Source organism: Hylobates moloch, unplaced genomic scaffold (genome assembly GCF_009828535.3).
Source record: "Hylobates moloch isolate HMO894 unplaced genomic scaffold, HMol_V3 SCAFFOLD_2, whole genome shotgun sequence".
NCBI lineage: Eukaryota > Metazoa > Chordata > Mammalia > Primates > Hylobatidae > Hylobates > Hylobates moloch.
The window spans coordinates 93,787,378-93,811,997 of record NW_026652277.1 but is presented as its reverse complement, the minus strand read 5'-3'; the positions used below and the strand labels follow the sequence as shown (position 1 = coordinate 93,811,997).

At 37.7% G+C, this 24,620-nt stretch overlaps 1 protein-coding gene and 1 pseudogene across 1 annotated transcript in view; one reads left to right on the top strand and one right to left on the bottom strand.

Annotated features, from left to right (window-relative positions):
• Nucleotides 1-24,620, top strand: part of COL19A1 (collagen type XIX alpha 1 chain) — a 337,609-nt gene that overhangs the window by 216,190 nt on the left and 96,799 nt on the right. The window contains exon 16 of the mRNA XM_032154149.2: nt 9,015-9,068. Within this exon, the coding sequence (XP_032010040.1) occupies nt 9,015-9,068 (54 nt within the window). The remainder of the gene's footprint in view (nt 1-9,014; nt 9,069-24,620) is intronic.
• On the bottom strand, nt 5,202-7,839 carry LOC116474363 (large ribosomal subunit protein eL37-like; annotated as a pseudogene).

The following is a 24,620-nucleotide window of genomic DNA, read 5'->3' as shown; positions in this document are numbered from 1 at the left end:
ATTCTCAGACAGGAAGGCAGTGTATATAAAGGCCAAATTCCCCTTCTCCAGTCTGGGAGTGTGCTGCCTGTGAACATCCAGATATGGAGGAAAGAATGTTTTCACAATGAACTTTCAGCTTCCACCAGCTTCATGTGGCACAAAGATGTTAAAATACATCACAGTATATTCAGGAAATTGTTTAGCCATACCCTACCACTGCCCCATCCAGGATACCAGACCAATGAAGTGGCTTGGCAAATATTGGCAATGACAGGCCTAGAAAACAGAGGCAGAAGTTGGGCCTTAGAGAGTTGGTGGTGTGGCAAGGCAGTTAGGCATTCCAACAAATCTAAATGGAAGGTTTGGGTTGGCCTCAGAATCAGGATAGAGAGACGTGAAGGCAAGCAGAAATCAGGCAAGCAGAGGAGAACTAGGAAGATCCACATTCCAAAGGGAAAAGCAACAAGTAAATGGGACATTTATAAAATCTGACTTGATAGTGAGAAGAAGAGAAGCTCAAAAATTATAACAGCAAAATAACCTAAATTGTGAATGATCAGGATACCCACATCAAGGAAACGTTAATCCTGTTTTAATGTTTTAACGAATCATTTATTCAGACTATCATTTATTGAACTGTAGCTCAAGAGGTTTAGATAATGATGTCACAACTTCTGACTTGTTTTGAAAAGCCACATTAGTTACAGATAGAATCCATCCAAGGGGGGATTAAAAGGAAAGGGGCAGAGAGATGAGTAAATAGTGGAATGAAATAATTTAAAAATGTTAAGATCCCAACCTCAATAATGTTCATCTTTCCTTAGCTCTGAACCTATTTCAAGTCATTTGTTCATGCTGAATTGCATTTTCTTCTCATGTCCTTATGAGAGTCACTTGTCAGATCCCTGAAGTAATGAGACCTTTATGATTAGTGTTGTTACTGTCATAGATAGATTTTAAAATATCTATTAAGAAATAAAATGTACTTAAAATATTATGCCTTCCTCAGTAAGTATTCCATTCTCATTTTTACACATATCATTGAGTTCAAAATGTAATTTTTTACATCAGGCATAAATCTTATTTCCTTTCACAAAGTTAAAAAAGAAAACTAAACTTCCCAGATAGTCTGTAATGTTTTCCTGTGTAATTAACACCTCATTCACAGTTGTGTGTGCCAGTCAAGGCCCTGTCTCCTCTTTCTTGACATTTCCTTAATACCTTGTTCAGGCTGAGCTGATGCCTAACAGTGTGCAAAATACACATATGGAAACAGGGGAATGTTAGAGAGGAGTCAGCTGAATTACCGTGACCTGCTAGTTTAGAGAGAGTACTTAGACACATGTTTCATTTTGTGGGTTTGGGGTCTGTGTGCCATCCCTTAAGTCCAATTACTGCTGTAACCTCATCGTCATCATCATCATCCTCATCAACAATAAAAACCATCTGTCAAATGAATACCAATAGTCCATTATTTGCATTCTTCCCTTCTTAATGCTTCTAAGAGGGCCAAATGTTTATAAATCAAGTGTCTAATTTAAGATACGCGTTCTCTCACACTGCAAGTCATCCTGGAAGCATTAGGTTATTTTTACTGTTGAAAATTTGTAGGTGTCATTTATTTAAATAGCCTTGTATCTTTTTTTTCTTGCTGTTAATAGTGACCCTCTGTGTCCTTGTGCACAGAAAATGCAAGCGGAATCAAGCTTTAGATCATTCAAATAAAATCATTCCGTTGTGGGAATCTCCTGGTTTCATTTTTAAAAGTTATATTGAAATTTAATATACATTCAGAAAAATGTGACTGTCATACAGTACAGCTTGATGCTTTTTTATAAAATGAACATACTTATGCAACCACCACATAGTTCAAGCAATAGAACATCATCACCCCAAGAAACTCCTCTCATGCTTTCTTTCAGTCACTTTCCACTCTCACATGGGTAACCCATTATAACTTCTAATAGGATAGATTAGGTTTGCCCATTTTGTTCTTTGTATGATTTGATCAACATTATGTTTATAAGAAACATTTATATTGTTGCATGTAGTTCAATTTCATTCATTTTCATTGCTATCAAATATATACTTTTCCCTTGTATGAATAAACCACTTTTTTTTATTTCTACCTCTAATGGGTATCTTGATTGTTACTTTAGATTTTTAAAAAACTCATATCCATGGTTAAAAGGTGATTACACTTTTCTAAAGGGTGCACACTACATATTTTGGAGGTTTTCCTAGAGACATTATCTAACATTTTTATATAAAAAAGAGAATTGGAGAGAGGGTAGTAGAAGGGTAATGAGGAAAGGAACTAATATTTATTAGAACTACCATGTACTGGGCATTTGGTAAAAATAGTTATTTTCTTTTGAATTGTGGTAAAAAATATATAACATAAAATTTACCATCCTACCACTTTTAAGTATACAGTTCAGTAGTGTCAAGTATATTCACATTGTTGTGAAACAGATCTCCAGAACATTTTCATCGTGCAAAACTGAAACTCTATAAACATTAAACAACTCCTTTTTTCTCCTCTTCCTTTTCTTCAGTCACTGGTAACCCCCATTCTATTTTCTGTCCTATGAATTTGGCTTCTTTAGATATTTCATATAAATGGAATCATAGAGTATTTGGTTTTCTGTGACTGGTTTATTTCACTTAGTATAATGTCCTCAAGGTTCCTCCATGTTGTTGCATGTGACAGGATTTTCTTCCCTTTTAAGGCTGAAAATATTCCATTGTATGTTTGTACAACATTTTATTTATCCATTCATCCATTGGTTGACATTTGGGTTAGTTCCACCTCTTGTCTATTGAGAATAATACTGCTATGAACATGGGCATGCAAATATCTCTTCTTAAAACTGTTTCCAATTCTTGGAGTATATAACCAGAAATGGGATTGCTAGATCATATGGTAACTCTATTTTTTTTTTTTTGAGACAGGGTCTCACTCTGTCACCCAGGCATGAGTGCAGTGGTGCCATCTCAGCTCACTGCACCCTACGCCTCCTGGGCTGGAGTGATCCTCCCACCTCAGCCTCCTCAGTAGTTGGGACTACAGGCATATGCCATATGCCACCATGCCCAGCTGATTTTTGTATTTTTCTTTTTTTTAGAAACAGGGTTTTGCCATGGTGCCCAGGCTGGTCTCAAACTTTTGGCCTCAGGCAATCCACCCTTCTCGGCCTCCCAAAGTGCTAGGATTACAATTTTACAATCCCATCAACCTTGCACAAGTGTTCCAATTTCCCCATGTTCTCGCCAACACTTGTTTTCAGATTTGTTGATAGTAGCCATACTACTGGGTGTATGCAGTAGGAATTTTACAAGTGATCTTTCTATTCCTTTAACAAAGTTGTTGCAAAGTATAAGTACCATTTTACATCAATGAAATCTTAGCACAAAAAGATTCTATAAGAGAAAAAATGGGGCACAGGAATTTTCCAGTCCAGGTGCTCTTGAACTTGACAATGAGCATTTTATTCTCAAAGTTCCACATAATCACAAAACAGATTGAATTCTTTTGTTCTGAGCTACAAGATATAAGGTGCTCTACAGGATTGCCTGACTTTAAATATGAAAGAAGAGCTTTAGTTTTAGAGTAGTGGTTCTCATAACACGGTCCCCAGACCAGCAGCATCAGCATTACTACAAACTTGGTAGAAATGCAGATTCTCAGATCTCACCCCAGACCTACTGAATCCAGAACTCTGAACAGCCAAGCAGGTGGCACACACCTGTAATCCCAGCTACTCAGGAGAGGGGCTAGCTGTATTACTGTGTCCTGACAGTTTATAGAGAGTACTTAAATATATGTTTCATTTGTGTATTTGGGGCCTGCATATCATCCTTGAAGTCCAATTACTGCTCTAACTTCATCTTCATCATCATCATCCTCATCAACAAAAACCATCTGTCAAACAACTGCCAATAGTCTATTATTTGCATTCTTCCCTTTTTAGTGCTCCTAAGAGGGCCAGGTGTTTATAAATCAAAAGTCTAATTTAAGATAAATGTTCTCTCACACTGCAAGTCATCCTGGAAGCATCAAGTTTAAAAAAGAGCTTTTTTAAGCTATTTTTTATTGAGACAGGATCCACACTGGTCTTGAACTCCTGGGCCCAAATGATCCTCCTGAGGTTTCCTATGACTGATTTATTTTGCTTAGTATAATGTCCTTGAGGTTCATCCATGCTGTTGCATGGGCCAGGATTGTCTTCCTTTTTAAGGCTGAAAATATTCCATTGTATGTTTGTACCACATTTTGTGTACCCATTCATCCATTGATGGACATTTGGGTTACTTCCACCTCTTGATCCTGAGGAGGATTGTTTGAGACCAGCATGGATCCTGTCTCAAAAAAAAAAAAAACAAAAGTCTGCGAGTGAGGCTCAGCAATCTATTTTAAAACAGCCCTCCAGGCGACACTCATGCACGGTCAGGTTTGAGCCCTCCTGGGTTTAGATCATTAGGCAGATATCTAAATTGTTGTCTAATAATCTCCACACTATTGCCAAACAGAAAACTGACATATTGAGCACTTTCAGGTTTCCAGGGCAACTTGATAGAGTAAATCTGTGTTTTGCTCTTTATACCACAGTTTTCAGGAAAATGTTGGATTAGCCCAGTTATAATAATGCTGGAACACTAGATCTCTATCCATCTGAAAGTTCACCCAAACACTAATTTATCAGAGTTGCTTCTGAACAAATGGCCACCTGAGAATAGCCACCCTAGCCAGGAAGACCTATTCCAGCTCAGCAGCTATCTGACTTATCTCCAAGATTTTCACTCCACCCACACCCAAGTCCCCACCTTTTGTCTCGCTTTTGGGTCTAGAGAGAGCCTTGTAATGAATGGACCAAAACAGCCAGAGATAGAAGTGAAAGCAAACATGCAAACATTCCTCCCATCGGCATCAGCAGCCTTCTCCCTGGACCTACTATCAACCGCTGCAGGCCCTGCCCCAGGTATCCTCATCCACTTCCCCAGAGCCCTGCAAAGAAAATAACAAATATTCACAGATTAGACTTTTCTCTGAAAAGTGGGGGAATCTGATTTTAGTCCTAGGAAGGGAGTTGTGATTTATGCCTGTTTTCTTGGCCTAATTATTAATAAAATACTCCCCCAAAAGTATCCTAGCTTAAGTAGTAAAATTCACCCTACCAAAAATCTACTGTTAGCTCCTTTTTTAAAAAACAGAACATTTATTGTGTGACTAATCGTTGAAATTCTGAAGATAAACTGGATGCTACAACAGCTGCCGTCTTGGGTTTAGATGTTGTTCCTTCTCAGAATCCATGCCTGAATCTGCTTTATACAATATTCAGGTGCCTCACTTGACCAGTCCTGGTATTATTTCATCTTTAAGCCTTGGCACTTCAGTTATACTTCCTCTTGCGCTTAGCAGGGTAGCCACATTTGCCACAGGATGACTTCTGAAGGTGGCAGGCCTTAGAGCCACAGTGGTGGCACAATGTGTGCGTCTTATTGCGACACTTTTCAAACGATGGCGTTCCCTTCAGTATCTTGCTTCTGTGGCCAAGACCAAAGAGTGTTGTTAGCTCTTAGGTAGGCTTTTGCCTTTCCCTAATGCTTTTAAGTAGAAGATAGATGATCCTTCAGAGGAACAGAAGACTGTGCGGCTGTATTCGGTGCAGCTTGGGGCCTTGAAGAAGGGAAACAAGACAAGGGGGTTAATTCCTAGGGCTCCTTGGAGAGAAGAACAATGATGTCTGGGAGTAGGCATGGACTATTGTGTTGATAGAAATTGCAGCCCCTAAGAAAGGTGCCATGGCTCACACCTGTAATCCCAACACTTTGGGAGGAGGCCAGAGCTGGAGAATCACTTAAGTCCAGGAGTTCGAGACCTGCCTAGGCAACATAGTGAGACCCTGTCTCTAAAAAAAAAAAAAAAAATTGAGAAAAAAAGAGATTGTGCCCTGCCTGGACCCATAGCTCTGTTATGCTCTAAAGCTTCCATCCACATTTCTCATCCATCCACCCCTCTCCTCTATCCTCCACAAGTCACTGATACTTGAGACTTAAGTCTCAAGAGTTTTTCCTAAGGTAAATCTTGTTTCTAGTACAGATTGAGCATCCATAATCTGAAAATTCGAAATCTGAAATGCTCCAAAATCCAAAACTTTTTGAGCAACAACATGGCACCACAAGTGGAAAATTCTACACCTGACCTCACATGACAGGTTGCAGTCAAAACACAGTCACAATTTTGTTTTATGCACAAAATTATTTAAAATAGTGCATAAAATTACTTTCAGACTATGTGGATAAGGTATATATGAAACATAAATGAATTTTATGTTTAGACTTGGGGCCCATCCCCAAGATATCTCATTATGTATATGCAAATATTCCAAAATAAAAAAAAATACAAAACACTTCTGGTTCCAAGCACTTTGGGACAGATTATAATCAACCTGTATGTATTTGGTGGTAAGCCTAACAAAAAGGTAACTGCATTGCTTTGTATAGCACATCTTCAAAAATTGTTCAAATCTGATTTAGGGTGCTAATAGAAATTCAAGCCTAGAAACCAGATTTAATGTGAAAATATGTGCTGGCCAAAGTTGTGTGCACACAATATGTTCCAATTACTTAACCCTCAAAAATATTTTACCTGCATGTCCACTCGGCAAAATCAGCCTTCTCTCTGCCCTCTTCCAGCATACACACTGACACTCTGACACTCTGACAATGGCAAGGCTGGCTGAAATCAGCAGTGATGTGCAGGAATCTGGATGCTTGCCCTCACCATATCCTGAATCTTGGATGCTTTTTACTCCTCATCTTAACACATGCCAATGTTATGTTACAATATCTGACATTTGGTTTGTTTCAACATTAACTCTGTGATAAAAGTTAATCAACAGTCAGCCTCATTTTCCCTGCTTCCTGCCCAAATCAATATACATGTCTCCTTTGAAGAAAGGGGAATGTAAACTAAAGTTGATCCTATGGTTTTAACTTACCTCAACCTAATGTATGCTTAAAGAAAGAACCAATCACTTACTTAGATACCATTGATTTAGTTTCTTTGTGTTCTTGTGAATTAATAAATTACAGTGCTTCCACTTTCTAAGTAAACTTTTTATCATTGATTAGTCCTCAGAGGCTAATTTACTTATATTTACTAAAAGACCAAATATATTGATTTTCAGAAAATGTAAACTGCAAGACTAGAACATGGTGTACATGTGTATAACTTGTTTTAAGTATACAGAATATTAAATTATGTGTTCATTTCAATCTTACAATCCTCCAAAAGAACTGCATGGTTTAGATCTATAAAATGAAATATAAGAGAAAACACTACTATTAATAATTATATTTGTGTTTTTAATTTTTTTTTTTCTTTTTTTGAGACAGAGTCTCTGTCTCCCAGGCTGGAGTGCAGTGGCGCGATCTTGGCTCACTGCAACCTCCGCCTCCCAGGTTCAAGCAATTCTCCTGCCTCCAGAGTAGCTGGGATTACAGGCACATACCACCATACCTGGCTAATTTTTTTTGTATTTTTAGTAGAAACGAGGTTTCTCCATGTTGGCCTGACCTCAGGTGATCCGCCTGCCTCGGCCTCCCAAAGTGCTGGAATTACAGTTGTGAGCCACCATGCCCGGCCTATGTTTTTAATTTTTAAAAAATTTTAAATCTGTTCTGTAGATGTTAACTAGAGCTATTTATAGAAAAGGCTTCTGTTTTCATATGAAGTCTTTGATGGTATCACCTAATTTCCCTTCAGGAACAATGGACACATTTCTGATCCAATCACAGCATTGTATTTGCTTGTTGATCTCTGAACACTTACTCTACTGTTTCAACTGGCATTTCGACCTCCTACCCCACTCCAAGACTGGATGAGAATCAGAGGAATCAGGCAACTTTGCCTGACATTTTCAGAGCAAGAAAATTGGTGAATAAAATGGGCCTTTCTGTGCCTACACTTATAATTCTCCCCCAAAACAGCATTGAAAAGATCAACCTAATATCTTTACTTTATAAGTATCAATAAGCCTTAATATGTACTGACAGTTTACCAATACGAAAATCAAATAGAATTGTTAGTAACAATGAAATAGAGTGACCATATTTAGAAAACATATGCTCATAAATGCTTCTCATTCAAAATGTATGCTTTCAATACCTAAGCTCACTTCCCTGTTAAAAATTTAAAAAATAAAAAATGTTTAAGAAAATAATTTTATAATAAATAATGAAATGCTTTTTAAATGTTATTAGATTCACGGGTACTTAGAGATGTTAGCACAACATCTTGCCATTGGAATTTAGCTAGTTGTGAACTTGGGAGAGTTAATATTTTGTTGTAATCATGAAGATTAACATGCAAGAATTATACATTTTACTTCACTTATAAAAACAGCTTAACCATCTAAAGGGAAGAAAAGAGCTGATGTGCTTCATACAGTATATATCATTACAATAGGGCTTAGGGCAGTGCTTTGCAAATTTTAGTGAGCATAAAAATTATCTGAAGTAGTTTTAAAAATGCAGATTCGTGGCTCCGACCCCTGAGATTCCAAACCATGAATTCTAGGAATATGCATGTTTAACACCCAATCTTACCCTCAAATAACTCATACAAAATTAGAATTCAGGCCCCTCTTGGAGAACACCAACTTAAGATGACAGATGTATTTGTTATTGCATCTGAAACCACAGAATCATCAGATAAAATACCCATCTTAGACCATCTTTCATATACTTTATATTACTTTGCTAAAGAACCAAGGTAGATAGCATTTAAAGGGCTGCTGATAACAGTTAAGATTTATTCATTTCAGGTACTATACTTCTCATTATGGTCCTTAAAAATTGGCCCACAGCTTTTAAAATTAATTGATGTTTAAAAGTCATGTGGAATTGGAATTGTTTCTTAACTTTCTGTTCATTTTTACTGTCTTCAATATTCCCATTTAATATTGTTTGACATTAAAATGTAATGGAGTCACAGTATTTATCATCTGTTCTTCTTTGGTTTCAAGGGAAGACGAGGGAAAACAGGACCTCCCGGAAAACCAGGACCCCCAGGACCACCTGTGAGTAAACAATACGATGACTGTCCCTTTCAAGAGTCTGTCTTTAGTCTTTATGTCTGTATGTTTACCCAAGGATTATTTTACTCCCCTGCAGATAATGATTTCCTTTATTCTACTGTTTAGAATGACCGGTTTCAGCATTTGGATGAGTAGTTCATACTTTCTATATTCCTAACTCCATCATCATCACAAACCAAGAGATGAGGGAGGCTGGTAATTGTCCATACACCTCACCCACTTCTTTATTACACAGATGGCAATAACAGTAGTGTCTGCTTGAACATCGCAAGCCAAGTGTCCAGATAGATGAATCCTGTTCTGAACTTACCTGGACACCATCTTCTAGATTTCTTAACATCCAGGCTGTTAGAAAATTAGACATCTGGGGAAGCATATCCACTTTTCTTGATATGAAACTATTTTGTTAGTATAGTTTCATGGTTTGGTAAAAAGTGCTATAAAGATCATCTAACCAGTTAGCTTATCTGGATCCTTTACCCCAAGCTTCTAGAAAAAAAAAAAAAAGATTCAATTTCTCGTAGTTCTGGTAACTCTACAGCCTATGAGAGTCTGGTTTGTGTCCAAGCTGCTCCACTGACACTGCACTCTCTGTGGTCACCAACAATCTCTGCATTGCAGATTCCCTGAGCACTTTTCAGGCTTCATCTTACTTTACTGCTACACAGGAGTGTATACTATTGACTGCTCTCTCCTTGAAACTCCCTATTCTGTTGGTTTAGCAACACTGGGTTTTTTTCTCCTATGCCTGGGGCCGTCTTTTTGTCTCCATTAACAGCTTTTCTTCTGCCCCCTATATGTTGGATGGACTAATGAATGCCGGTTTTTTATTTCAACTCAGACATTGTTCCTGAGTTCCAGGCTGGTACATTCCATTATTTTTTAGTATCTCCACTTGGAAGTCTCCTAGCTACCACAGAAGTATAACGTCCAAAACTAATCTCTAAAAATAATCCTAGATTTTTTTTCTTCTTCATCCTCCTCATCTAAACAGTCCCTAAATCATATCAGTTCTACATCCCAGTAGCCCACAAATCCTCTCCGTCTTCACTGTCACTGCCTTAGTTTAGACCTCTGTCAATTTGAACCTATATTTTTTAAGTCATCTGAGAGCTGGTCTCATTGCCTCTACCTTCTCCAAGTGGAGCAAAACCTCTAAATCATGACAGCATCTAGGTGGGCTTGGATGGCTTAAAATTCTCTAACAGCTTAAAACTATTTGATTTTAAATTCCTCAGTCGCTTCTTTTCTCTTCAAGAAAGATGGATTCCACATCCTCTCCATGCCATTCTGGGCCCTCCATGGTTTGCCTTTTACCTGCCTTGGCCTATCCTCCTCTATGCCCTTCCTTCTTTTGTAATCAGTGATCTTCCCTTACTATTTCTGAAATGCCGTGACTTGCAAATGTTCTCCAATAGGCCTATATATGCTTCTCTCTATCTTCATGACTCAGCTCAAACATTTCTCCTATAGAACCTTTGCCAGTGCTCTCAGCATCTGAGGTTTCCTCCCATGGTCCTATACTTACACCTCCGACAGATACAGCACATTACTTTGGACCCTTATTTTCCTCATCTGTCTGACCACTGCACTGTGACTTTTTTGAACCTCTATTTTCTCACCATTGCTTAGAACAGTCTCTGGCCTATAGCATGTGATTATTGTTTATTTAATGACTGAGTAACGAATGAATATGTTTTGTAGACGAAAAAATTAAAACCAGGGAAGTGACCTAAAGACCAAAAACACCCTGCACCACCACTAGAGGGCCTCAACCCAGTACCTTAGGAATCTCTTAGGATGTGCTCACCTGCCAAAAATGAACATGATTGCTGTCCTGTCATTGATTTCATTTCACTTTAGCCATTCTCGTGGATTGTCCTATTAACAATGCACTGGTGCCAATTGATATTTGTTATATAAAAGCAGATTGGGGGAATGAGGGGGTGAGGAAGCATGAGCTGGGTATCTGCATTAGTCCATTCTCACACTGCTACGAAGAACTACATGAGACTGGGTAACTTATAAAGAAAAGAGGCTTAATTGACTCACAGTTCCACAGGCTGTACAGGAGGGATATTGAAATGAAATCAATGACAGGACAGCAATCATGTTCATTTTTGGCAGGTCAGCACATCCTAAGAGATTCCTAAGGTACTGGGTTGAGGCCCTCTAGTGGTGGTGCAGGGTGTTTTTGGTCTTTAGGTCACTTCCCTGGTTTTAATTTTTTCATCTACAAAATATATTCATTTGTTAATCAGTCATTAAATAAACAATAATCACATGCTATAGGCTAGAGACTGTTCTAAGCAATGGTGAGAAAACAGAGGTTCAAAAAAGTCACAGTGCAGTGGTCAGACAGATGAGGAAAATAAGGGTCCAAATATGAATATCTTATGAAAATGTGAAATGTATTTTTTAAAAATTTTAATTTTGTCTCTCTTATCAAACGGTAATTAAATACTATGTAATATCCCTCAAATAAGTGAATATTTTATATCATTTAAACATTATGTTTGAGCAATTAGTCTTTAGGAAAGCTGGAGGGAGACTTTATTCTAGTCAGCATGATTGTCTGCAAAGAACAAAGGAATAGGAATTACCAGGAGGCATGAATTTTTTATTTTTTTAATAACAGCATACTTTATAAGAAAATGTTCTTCCCTTTGGGGGTTTAAGATGTTTCTGAAATCAAACATAGTGTTGTTATTTAGGGGAGTGTCAGTGAAGACTTTAAAAATCTTGAATTGAAGGGACTGTAAGTCCCCGATGGCCTGAAGCAATTCAAACAATTAAAGTGTTTTAACCAGTCCTTCTACTTGATTATTTGTTCTGAAGCCAAATTTGTATATTCTCACTTTCTTACAAAATGTTTGTACCAAAAGGACAACTTGTTTACCAAAATAATTTCCAACAAATAGCTAAGAGTGTGTGTGTGTGTGTGTGTGTGTGTGTGTGTGTAAGAGGACAAGGTTTTGTCCCCTGAGACATTATATCTCCTAGGGAAAAAAGATTTCTAATAATGGAAAATTTACTAACACTAGTTTTATTAAACTAACATTATTAAATTATCTTCGTGAATCAGTGTTTCATGGAAAGTCATTATATATCACTCCAATTTAGCTAAACCCATATTCAATAGCAACTTTCTGTGTCTTTAGGACTTATTTGAAATTTATACACATGCAATATGCATATAATGAAACTATTCTTAATCACAGCGCTTGTCATTGAACAGTGACTAACCCGGTTAACAGAGCTAGCTACAATGTATTTTTGTAAAGTATTTGTCCAATTTCTTGTTAAACCAAAGCTGATCTTACCTATACAAAGGAAAAAGCTCCCAAAGTCTCCCATATAACTTCTGCCATCTTGTCCTAAGCGGATATTCTTCATTGGAGGGAAACTATTACATAGAGATCTCTTGGATTTATTTCAATACATAAAGATTATGACTGAGAACAGTTTTTCAGTATGAGAGGACTAAGCGTCTCCCTCGGGAAGGAAATAGCACTAACTCCTGAGGAAACAGGTTCAGAGGAAAGAGGGATGAAGCAGACCAGGAGAATTTATTACCATCACTAGCTCTGCATTAAGTACTGTATTTCCAGTGTCTTAGGGAATCCTTAAAACTATCTTGAAAAGTAGAAATTATCTTCATTTTATAATGGGATAAATGATACTTGGAAATGTCAAGTAACTTACCCAAGATGAAACAAGCAGTGAAGACAGAACTGAAACACAGGAACGGATCCCTAAACCTTTATTCTGCCAGACTTCAGGTGTGAAAGACAAGCTTCTAGTTTACAGTTCAACTAAGATTAGTCTTCCTCAAACATCATACCTAGAACAATGTTTGATTTTTCCATGGCAATGAATGGCACTATCCTGACTCCAGACAGCGAGATGGTATAGGATAGCATAGGATGGCGGTGAGGAACTTAGTCCTTCTCCTCACTAGCTTGTCCTGGAACAATTTTCTTAATGTTTCCTTGTCTCCATTTTCTTTTCTGTAAATTTGAAATAATAGCACCTACCCCACCTACTTTTTCCCACAGTGGCTACAAGAGCCCAATGTCATTGATGTGAAAGAACTTTCTTCTAAATGTAAAGCTCTATCTAAACGTAACTCAGTTCCAGTGTTATTATTCTGAACACCCATTCACGCTGCAGAGAGAAGAGATTGTCTTCAATCAGTAATTAAACCAACACTTCTTTTCTCTCTTTACAGTTCTCCAAAAATCTAGTTAACAGAAATTTGAATGTCTATCAATGAATTGCTGAAATAAAAGATCACTTTGCATATGTCACACTTATTCTAGATACGTCATGAAGAGATCCAAAAGTTATTCCCAATTAGGTAACAATAACAACCAGGTCTAAAGAGTCAGTGATGTTTTTTCTCCTGAGATTTAGAGCCTCTTCCTTGCTTGTGGGGCTTGTTCCTTTACCATCTGAGCTGTCGCATTTTATTAGTTGTGATGCTCTCTAAGTCTCAACTGTCCTTCCTCACACTCCAATAAAAGCTAGTCTTTTTAAAAAGCCTTCCAATTATCTGAGTAGCATAAGCAATGGAAAGTAATAGACTTATGTTATGATAATGAGACTTGGAAAGTCTCAAGACTTGGAATGCCTTTGTTTATTTCAAAGTATTCTGGTTTTTAGTTTCTTTAGAAAAGAGAGGAAAGCAGCTGGAAATGAGGCAGAGCAGGAGAGAAAGTGGGAGAATTTAACTAATGAGCCATTAAAGGAAGTAGGTATTAGCCCACCCATTTGACATTAACTTTCCTTCTCATTCATCATTACTGGAAAAAACGTTTATTAAAAACCACACTAATTTAAAAATGTGTTATTATTTCTTCTGTTACAAGCAAGGCTTTTTATTTTCGTTCATTTTTTTTCTTCTGGTATTGTTTTTATGCATTGTTTCATTATTGCAGTATGAGAATTGAGCAGTGGGCTCCATTTGTCACATTTGTGTGCATAGCAATTTAGGTTAAAAACAGAAATTCAAAAAAATGTGTAACATGGGGCAACAGCTCCATCTACTGTTTCTGTAGGAAAAGCTCTAGTCAAAGAATGATAATAGCTCTTTGAAGGATGTCAGAGGAATGGAAATTTTTCGATGTTTGAAGTTTATTTTAAATCCATATGATTTTTTTAAAATTATTTTCAGGATTTTGTTACACTTATGCTTACCTTGAAATTTAAATATAAATGCTATTTCATCAGCAGTCATTTTCAATGTCAACTTGATGCTCTTTTGAGGTAAAAATCCATACCTACTTCATGGATCTCTAAAATGCCCTTCTATTGTACAATACCAATAAAACTCTGCAGCATTAATTTTGTGGGCGCTTACTCCAACAAAACATATGCTTCTTTTCTAAAACAAGTCTGATTTGAAACATGTACATTCATGTTTCTATTTTAACTTCAATGCAGAACTTCTTCTACCTTTAATGCATGAATCATTGCACAGTCCTGAAAGTTACAATTACACATCAGTTTGCACAATTAAAAGAGTAAATTTAGGGTGTAAAATTTAATTCATTTACTAAACAAATACTTATGGGCTATCTACCATGTGTTAATCACTATTACGAATATTGAATATACAGTGGTTAAAAACACAAAGCAACAACAAACCACAGACAAGGTCTCTACCTTTCTTTATAACTTACTGTCTGTGGTGAGGCAGTACACCAATGGTTAATAAGCAGTTAAATAAATAGACAAAACAATTTCGGTTTAGAGTGAGGTGCTATGGGGGGAATAAACTGGGTAATGTGATAATGATTTGGAAGGAGGAGATGTTCTTCTCATTACCATCTAATTGAGGTGGTCCAAGGAGGTGTCTCTGAGCAGAAGACATTCCTTAAGAAGGAGCTGGCCATGTGAGGGCCAGAGCAAGAACTTTCCAAACAGAAATATCAGGACTTGCAAAGGGCTTCAGGTGGGGAAAAGCTTGATGTATTCAATAAACATCAAGGAGCTAAGAAAAGAATAGTGCCAGAAAAGATTTGGGAGCTGAATGGCTTCATCATATAGGGCCTTATAAGAATAGAAAAGAAGGGTTGGGGGGCAAGTGGAGAGATACACGTAGCCATGAAATAACCGGTTACATCTCTGTTTTGTAAGTGTGTGTGTGTGTGTGTGTGTGTGTATCTGCAGCGGTTTGATTTTTTTATGTGATGAAATTACTGTTCCTACTGATTCAAATAAATTATTCTGAAGGTAATATTGTTTTTAGCCCATTATCTTTAGTCTTTGAGTGGGCAGGGAATAGGCTTGTTTGCTGAAAGAAAACAAGAAAATTGAGAAAGGTTTGATTGTAGCCCATTTAATTTCAGTCTTGACAGAATCCACTGGATATCACATTGGTCATTAGAGATGGAGAATTTCATCACATCTAAGTCTTTTCTTTTTCCCCACAGCTAAATCTGATGTTTCCTTTCTGATAGGCTGTAGGTTGAGTCAGTTGAACAGTTGGGGCAATGAAAATACGCTCAAAATGCCATAGAACTAAGTGCCTTCTGGCACTTGTTGCCCCGTTATCTATCACTGTTCTCAACTTCCGTCTCCGACTTTATTTACTATGCACTGAAAACTTAAAGTGCAAAGTTATTATTTTCAGCGTATAGCAAGATCCACCTCTAAAACAATTTAGTGTCCCAAAACACATTTTTGGACTGCTGAATAAAGCAGATGACAAAAACTGTCTCAATGAAACATTTGATTACTTGTTAAAATACCCTCAAAATAGCTTGAATGTGACTACATGCATTTTGAAGCTCATCATGTATGAATGGGAATCCAATTCAAATTCTTAACATCCCTTCTAGAAGCTTGAACTGATCAGGGCTTTGTCATGTTGCTCAGTTTTCCTTTCAGCAAGAGAACCACAATCTCTTCTATTAAATGACTGAAGTCTGTGCAATGTAATATCTTCAGAGAAAATGAACCTAACAATTTATTTGAGTCAATGGGAATAGGAATTTCCTTTCTTAAAAAAAAGTAAGATGACACTTTCTCAGATTTAAAAATATAGACACATAAGATCTATAAAATGGAGACATGGCTAGTTAATCATGTTTATTGCCACTTGTCCCTCATGGGGGTAATGGTCCCAGACAAAACAGCTGTTCCCAACATTGCTAAAATTCCAGTGTCACCTTGTGTGACCACAGAATACATAGACATGCATGTGAGGCAGCTGGGGGTATCAGGTTGAGATTTTGAAAACTAGCTCTCAGGTTTTATTTTCTAATTATTTCTCTTTTTCTCTCCCTACGGACAGCAGCAGTAGGACATTATTAGTCACTTTCTGACTTCCTATGTTTTTTACTAATAGTGGTAACATTATGGTGGAAAAATATTATATTTGTACAGCCACTGACTGCTTGTTTCATCTTGTATTATGTTCTTGAAACCAGCTATTAAGACATCTGGACTGACGTGTCATTTACAGCAATGATGAGACAGAATATTTGAAATCCTTGATCTGTGGTCACCAAACTTGTAATTAGTTGTGATAGTACCTGGATTAAACGTCATTTCCTTGTGTTGGGTAAACATTAAGGTTTGAGAAGTCAAAGGCCAGTCAGATTTATTAGAACCTTAATTTTCAGAAAGGGAGATTTGTTTCCTAAATAATCTTATAGTTTGCATTAGATGATATAGTTTCCAAGAGGCTCTCCATACTGTATGTAATTTTACTTTTGTATAACTTTGTGAGGTTGGCAAGAAAAGATTATTTTCATTTAATAGGAATATTCTGGGTCCTGATGAATAAGGAGCTCAGCTCAATTTGTGCAGTCAGTTTTCTCTGCACATCAGTAACTATAGCTTAGTATGATCAAAGGAAAGACTGAAGGAAATGATATAACTAGAGAAGCAACAAGTTTTCAGCATTGTCTAGGGGACCTATAACATGGAAGAAATGTTGGCAGAAAATAAGATTTGAAGAGTCTTCAGCTATGTCTGTAATGAATTCATTAAAAAGTAAAAAGACCCAAAGCAAATATGTCAAAATTGTTAATATTTGACAACATAGGATTGTGGACTCATTGGAATTTATATTATTTTCTGTACTTTTCAACATGCTTAGAATAGTTCAAATTCATTTTAAGAAGCAGGAAAAATGTTCTATGGGATTAGTAACAGTTAATATCACTGATTACTTCTTCACTGGCTGATATCATCAGTATCTTCTCCTTTGACTGAAATCCTTTGTGGAAGGGGGCCACATGTTTTAAAACTAAAATTATTAACTATTTTTTAGAACTTTCCTGAGCACACTCTCTATAACCATGGTGTTCAGTTGAGCCAAGAATTGTCATTTGTAGATTTATCATTAGCACAACCTATAGATAAGGGAGAGACCTTAACATCACACATTTGAGTTGAAAGTGAAGACCACAATCATCCAATCACTCCAGAGCTGCCCAGAATGTCCCCAGCTATTTAAGTTGTGCACATGCTCTTGGCCTCTATGTAACTTGGCAGTGTATAAGCCAGTGCCACCAGCCTGGTTATCTTAACTCCCAGCAGTGTGCCTTGAAACTTGCATTTTCTTAACTCAGGAAGAGTTGTCATTCTACCAACACTTTTAAAGAGAATGAATGTTATCACCTAATTACAGTAAACGGAAACTCAAAGCATTGATAGGTGCAGGCTGCCTGTGGGGTCCATGCAAGCCAACTTTCCACCAGATTTTGGTGGCATATTGAAAAGTTCCTGAGGTCAAACAAGGGGATGGAGGCACAGTTTTTCCTAAGGTATGGTTTTTGTTGGTGGTGATCTTTTGAGGACACCACTGGATACAAATAATTTGTTTCGCACATTCCCCTCCTTGCTAGTTTTCATGCCCCTGTGGCTTTTATCACCTTGTACTGGGTCATTGATGTTGCATCTGTGGGTGGCAAGGCACTCTAAAGATTCCTGCTGCTCCTTATATTGCAGGACACTGACAAATAATATTTTTCCTTTTTCAGGACATACTGGGGAGAGATGAGTATGAAACATTTTATGGATGGATAAGCAGAACGGCAGCATTAGGGGAGGAATCATTTTTTTTTCTAACTATCATGCCATGGAAATCAGTCAAAATGTCCCACTCTATCAATAAGGCAGTGGGCTTTACACCAATTAGGTTGATATCTGGGGAAATAAGTACCTTTAAAGATATTTTTTTCTGCCTTGAAAAACAAAGTGTTAAAAAACCTACAAGCTTCCTAGCATAATTTAGAAAATCTGCTTTTATGAAATGGGTTAATTATACCCATTGAATGCGTTCACTGTCACAGTCTCATCCTCCCACTTCTGTTCCAAAATGACAAGTGAAACCAGGGACTGTGCAATTTTGGAAAACAATCAGATCACATATTGAGTATTTTGCTTATTCATACAACCATAAACGGCCTATGCTTGAGTTCCCTCAATTACACAGCTCAGTATGCAGGCCAGAAGCAGACAAGCCCAGCTCAAGTGATCACTTTCCTGGAATACACGGGGGAACAAGTTTGAAAAATGTCCAAGGTGGCAGATGTGAAAAATTCTCATTCAAGATCCAGAGCTGCTTTTGCTACAATCCTTCACCTGTTAATCGCACTGCCTCTGAACTTGTGAACCAGGGATGCTAGCGATATCTTAGACTGAGACACTTAGGAGCTATAGATCTTTCAAGGTATGGTGCCAGTATATGCCAAGGTGGGGGAAAAGCTAGTGAGACAAGACAAGATCATGGATCACAGCACTGCTCAGAATTTTCAGACATTCACCAAGAATAAGCATGTCACTGCCAGCTTCCAATGAAACTGTTATTATCTTTTGTAGGGGAAACTCCCAAAAGATGTCCTTGATAAATGCTTAAACCATTGTACTGTATCACTTAAATTCTTCAGACTCCTGCAATGCTAATACACAATCTGTCCTCCACAACAGAATACAATGGCACCATTGTAGTCTTAAGTGAAGGATATTTCATTTTCCCTGAGTGAGACAACTTTCCCACAACTGTTATCCACTGCAATTGCATGCTCATTGGAGTTTCTGTGCACCAAAATCATCCCCAAGCAATATACTCTCTTGATTAGCTAGTATTTTATTCCGCCTCCTTTGACTATATTTATTTTTTCTTTTCTTCCACCATCTTATAAGTGCTAAGGCTCCTTGCCCTTCATTTGGCATTATTGAAACCTCAAAAGTTATTTAAGATGCTGGTTGAGATTGCTGACTTCCTTCCTTTTCCATCTCAGCCTAACTCTGATCTTTCTTTCTCCCGCTCTCTTTCTAGGAGAAGCCCTCCATGATTTTGAACTTCCTTGTGTCTCCGTGTTGTTGTTCCTCTCTCTTATCCTTACCCTCCTCCCATTCTGGTCACTTTCCTCTTGAATCTTCTTGTCATCCAAGTCTTTCTTTTTTTTTTTTTTTTTTGGAGATGGAGTCTTGCTCTGTCGCCCAGGCTGGAGTGCAATGGCGTGATCTCGGCTAACTGCAACCTCCGCCTTCTGGGTTCAAGCAATTCTCCTGCCTCCGCTTCCCAAGTAGCTGGGACTACAGGTGCACGCTACCATGCCCTGCTGATTTTTTTGTATTTTAGTAGAGACGGAGTTTCACCACGTGGCCCAAGCTGGTCTCGAACTCCTGAGCTCAAGCAATCTGCCCGTCTCGGCCTCCCAAAGTGCTAGCATTGCGGGTGTTAGCCACTGTGCCCAGCCCTTTCAAAAGGCATGTCTACACCAAGTCTCAGATCATTCTTTGCTTGGCGCTTAGTGATTGTATACCTCATTAATCCTGTGATCCTTCACCACACAATGCCCTGCTCGATTGTTTAAAAACCAGCTTTAAGATGATTGGTATTTTATTTTCCCATCATCCTTCTCACTGTGAGGTGGTTTAAGGGAAGGAGTTAAAAGATCAAGGCTGTGGGGTCAGACAGACCTGAGTTGAAACCTAGCTCTTGTCTACTATTTATATGACCTTGAGCCAGATATTTAGTCTTTTGTTATGTATACAATAAGGAAACACCACCTCACTGGATTGCTGTAAGAGCTAAATGCAATAATGCATGTACCTCACACAGTTGTCACTTTCAAGGGGTAACTATTCTTATTTATTAATATTTTTGTTATCATTATCCTCATTTAATCATTATTTGCCATCTTCTCATTATTTTTGTCTTTCTTTCCCAGGATTTAGGAACTACCATTTCCAAAGCAAAAGGGTTGATATTTTTTCTGTTTTATTATCACCTGCATGTAAATTTTTCTTCTATCTGCTTTGCTCCCCTCCTTCCTGTTTTCCTCTGTTAAAGTCTTTATAGAGAAACTTCATCCATCTAAGAATGTTGGCCTAAATATACGCATATACATATTCATCATCTGGAAAAACTCATTAGATTCTATTTTCAATTTGAACAAACACACTTGAAAACATCTTTTAAGTTGAGAGCATTTAAGTTTCGTAACTGTATTCTTTTGTATTGACCAATGAATGAAACAGGTCCCTCAGATTAGAACTGAAACACGAATTTTCCCTGAGCTTATTTCCATGTGAGTCCCCACCACTTACAATCCAAGTTAACCTGAAGACTTGGCTCACAAGTCATTTCTCAAAGCCTCTTTCCAGAAAGTGAAAGCCCTCAGCCTAACAGTGGTAGAGGCAGAGACGCAGTCTGCAGAGTCCTCAGCCACCCTCTCCTCGTTGGTGCTGTCTTCTCCCGTCCTTAGCCCCCAAGGGCCATCCCTTTATTCTTCTCCTTTCCTGTGCTGCCCACCTTGCTCTGGGGAAATATGTAATGAACAATTCACATGAATCTATTAGAATGGACTGATTTTGGACTTGGTTCTACCATTCATGTGGTTTGGGGAAAAATCTCTTGGTTTTCCCATCTGTTAAATGGAAAATATAATAGTACCCACTTCAGTTGGTTATTATAAGAATCAAATAAGATAATGTATTTTACAGTCACATTACCCTACCACCCAAGAAAATATGAGTGAAAATACTTTTAGAATTATCCAGAGCTGTGAAAACGTGAACCTTTAGTATTATATCTCCCAGGAACATTCGCATTTGATCTGGCAGTAAAACCTAACACCAAAAAAATAAGACTTTCGTTAGGACATTTTGGGCATAGCCTGGAGAGTAGGCAAGATATTTGAAGGAAAACGACCTCCTCCCAGGAACCTTTAAATTTCACCTCTATCTGGCCCATGTTCCCTAGGGTGACCCATTTAATCCCAAGTATGAGAGCTTGAGGTCTCTATATTGAAATGTAAAAATAATATAAATACTCACTGAATCTGCTCTTGGCTTTAGGAATCACATTTTATAGTTCAAGAGTTTCTAGCAGTTGTTTTTTTTGTGTGTTTTGGTTGTTTTGTTTACTTTTTTTGGTGGGGAGAAGGTGTTGGTATCCCTTTAGTCACTAAAAATTCGCAGCAGAAGCATTCTCAGCAAAAAAAATCCATTACAATATAACTGCTTAATTTATGTAATTAAACCCCAAGAGACACTGAAAAAAATTTCATTTTGAGTAAATATTAAGACAGAGAAAAGGATGTGTGATTTTTTTAAAAAAAGAAATTGAGTCCTCAAGTATTTTCTATCTAAAGAACATTATTGATTTTTTTTTTCCCCAGAGTTACTTTACAACTTACATGTTGTAATTCTGGTCCAAAAATCCATCCATGAGCTCTTTTCTACTTAACTGGAGCTCACTATAGCTATGCTTTCAATTAACTAGCCACATTCTTAGGTTAATCTAAATCTGTTGGTCTTGTCTTCTATAAATTTGGAAGAAGCAAGCCCTTTGCTCTGTTTGATACCATTTCTAACTAAAACCAAAACCAACAAGCAAAAAATTGGCTTTCCCCACAGACTCTTTCTTACAAAAGCAATGATTCTACCGAATTCAACAAACATTTGGTGCTGGTGATGGGAGAGAGATACCACAGACTGTAGTGTGCTGAGTTTAGGATCAAAACTCCTTGCCCTCACAAAGTTTTTGTCGCAACTGGGAATACAAACATGTACATAAGCCACTATATTCAATGTAAATGTGCTTTACTAAGTTATGTATAATGTGTTATAGATGGAAACATAAATGAGAGAAAAACTCATTTGACGTTACCTTTTCCAACCAATATTATTTTTTCATCTCACCATTCCTATGTCTGAATTTAGGCTTCCTAATGACTGTTTTTTTTCTTGAATACAAAAGGAAAAATAATTACTGATCTCTACTTTTTTACAAGCCATTAGAACATTGGAAAGCTTTCTTGAAAATTAGTCCAAAGGACTTTCCAACAAGCATTCTATCTGTTCTTACAGAAAAGCGATTTTTTAGCACTTTTGAAGAGAGTTGGTTAGTACAATTTCCTTCACAGAGGTTTTGGTATTTCAAAGATTGTTCTTGAATTTAATTGAAAACCCACAGAGCCAAAAGCAGTCGTGTGTAACCTGAAAATATGTATTTTTGAATCCAGAAAAAAGCTTCCAATAGGAGATTGAAGAGCTATGGTGTGTAAGTGGCATCTGGATGGCTCAAGGAGACTCAGTCAACAGAGATGAAGTGGTACAGGGTACTTTTAGAGAAAAGGGAGAAAGGAAAACAGTTCAAGACTGAGGATCAGAGAATGAGCAGGGGATTTGACTAAGGAGCCACAGAGATCCTGATTCACGATGTGCAGAGTGTGCTAAAGCTGGATCAGAAGGCTCAAGCTCTGACTTGCACAGACAGCTTATGGCAAAGAAAAGTGAGGGAAAAAAAGGCAAAAATATTGCTCTTTAAGCTAAGTATACTGGGTGAATTGGCTAAAAAGTGAAAATGCAGCTAAGACTAGGACTAAGTACTATGGTTTTTAACAGAGAACTCTTCCCAGCTTTTAAACTTTGGAAATGTGCAGACAAAACTGAAATCTACTAAGGGAATGATAATGCAAATAGCTCATCATTTTTGCACTATGCATCTGACAAGTCCGGTGGCAGACATCATGGTATTTCTGTTTTCCACCTCCAGCAAGATTTAAGCCAAAAACTATTTAAAAGCTGCTAGAACTATTGCTGAGAGTATATACTTCCCAAATTGAATATAGCTTTAATTCACTTCATCACACCTGCTGTAGTTCTTTGCAGTAAGAAACGACATCAGGATCTCTATCTACACCAGATTTATAGGCCTCTCAGATAATTATGAATCAGTACAGTTGGGTTCAGAACAGTTGTTTCTCCCTGGAGTTCATTAGCATTTTTTAGCTGCTCTGTAATTGTATACTCACCACATTAATCCAGATGTCCTATATCTCCCAATCCCATACAAATAGAGTAAAGCAAATCTCCATAAAAAATAGGCATTGTATAGCCATGACTCGTGTACAACCATGTTGTGGGTCACTGTTATAAGCAAGATATTGGGACATTTTTCCTTTCCATAAACCTTTAACCACTTTTCCTAGTAGAGCTCCCAAGAGCATTAGCCAAGGCTGACATGCCCTCTGCAGTTGGCCTCTCTTCACCACTGGGCCTGGGTCATCTAAGTGTCTTTTGATGGGTCCTTGTAAATGCAAACCTCAGAGAAAGGGTTCTGTCAACTGCCTTAGAGCATCTACACCACCATGTGATGCCGAGAGATCTGTCACTTACCACAAGTTTTTAACTTCTTTCTCGGTGTTGATTGATAGTCTGCAGGATAGACAACTCTTGCTAAACTTGGAAACAACTCCTTGGATCTTCTCCAGCCATATTTCATACCAGAATAGAAGATAGAAAAATAGCACATCTCTTGGGATGTGGCTGGTAGGATAGCCACCAATTCCAGAACCCCAAGGTTGTGTTCCAACTGTAAACAGAGTTGCTTTTGCAATTTAAATGCGTATAGCTTATTTATGACCACTATCTTTGACAGCGTTAGAGCAACCAAGTGAGATACTGCCTCACTGACTATAGTCAGAGTAGAAGGGGACTTCCAGAAGACTCTAACTGGCATCTCTTTCCAGTCTCTGAAGGGTTCCTTCGGACCGCTAGGAGAGTTTGTATAAAGTATTGCCTGCAGGGTAGACGGTTGGCTGTAAATTTCTGTTACATTAAACTTGGAATTTGTGGTACCCAAACTATCCCAGTGACTAAAAAAGTGAGAAAGAAAATGTCATCATAAATGCTCATGATGAGATTAAGTGGTAGAACCTAAAACTTCAGATCAAACCCATTTTGAGTACTTCTTTGAAGATACGACATTTTGTGACAAAAACAGAACATATGAAAATGTAGAAGTAATTTTTATGGGTTTATTAATCTTGTGGATATTTGAATAATAATGTTCAACCTTTTCTGTAGCCTCATTGCTCTTGGCATTGTTTTTAGTGAGTTGTGCCCTTGCCTTTGTTTTTAGAGGGAGCAGCTGCACTGAGCCATGCATATTCTCCCACCCCACCCCCAGTGGTAAGCTCAGCAGCAGCCAGATCAGGATCCTGCATGAGAAGTATCTACTTTGCTTATGAAATACAGCTATCCTCTGTGTGCATATGACCA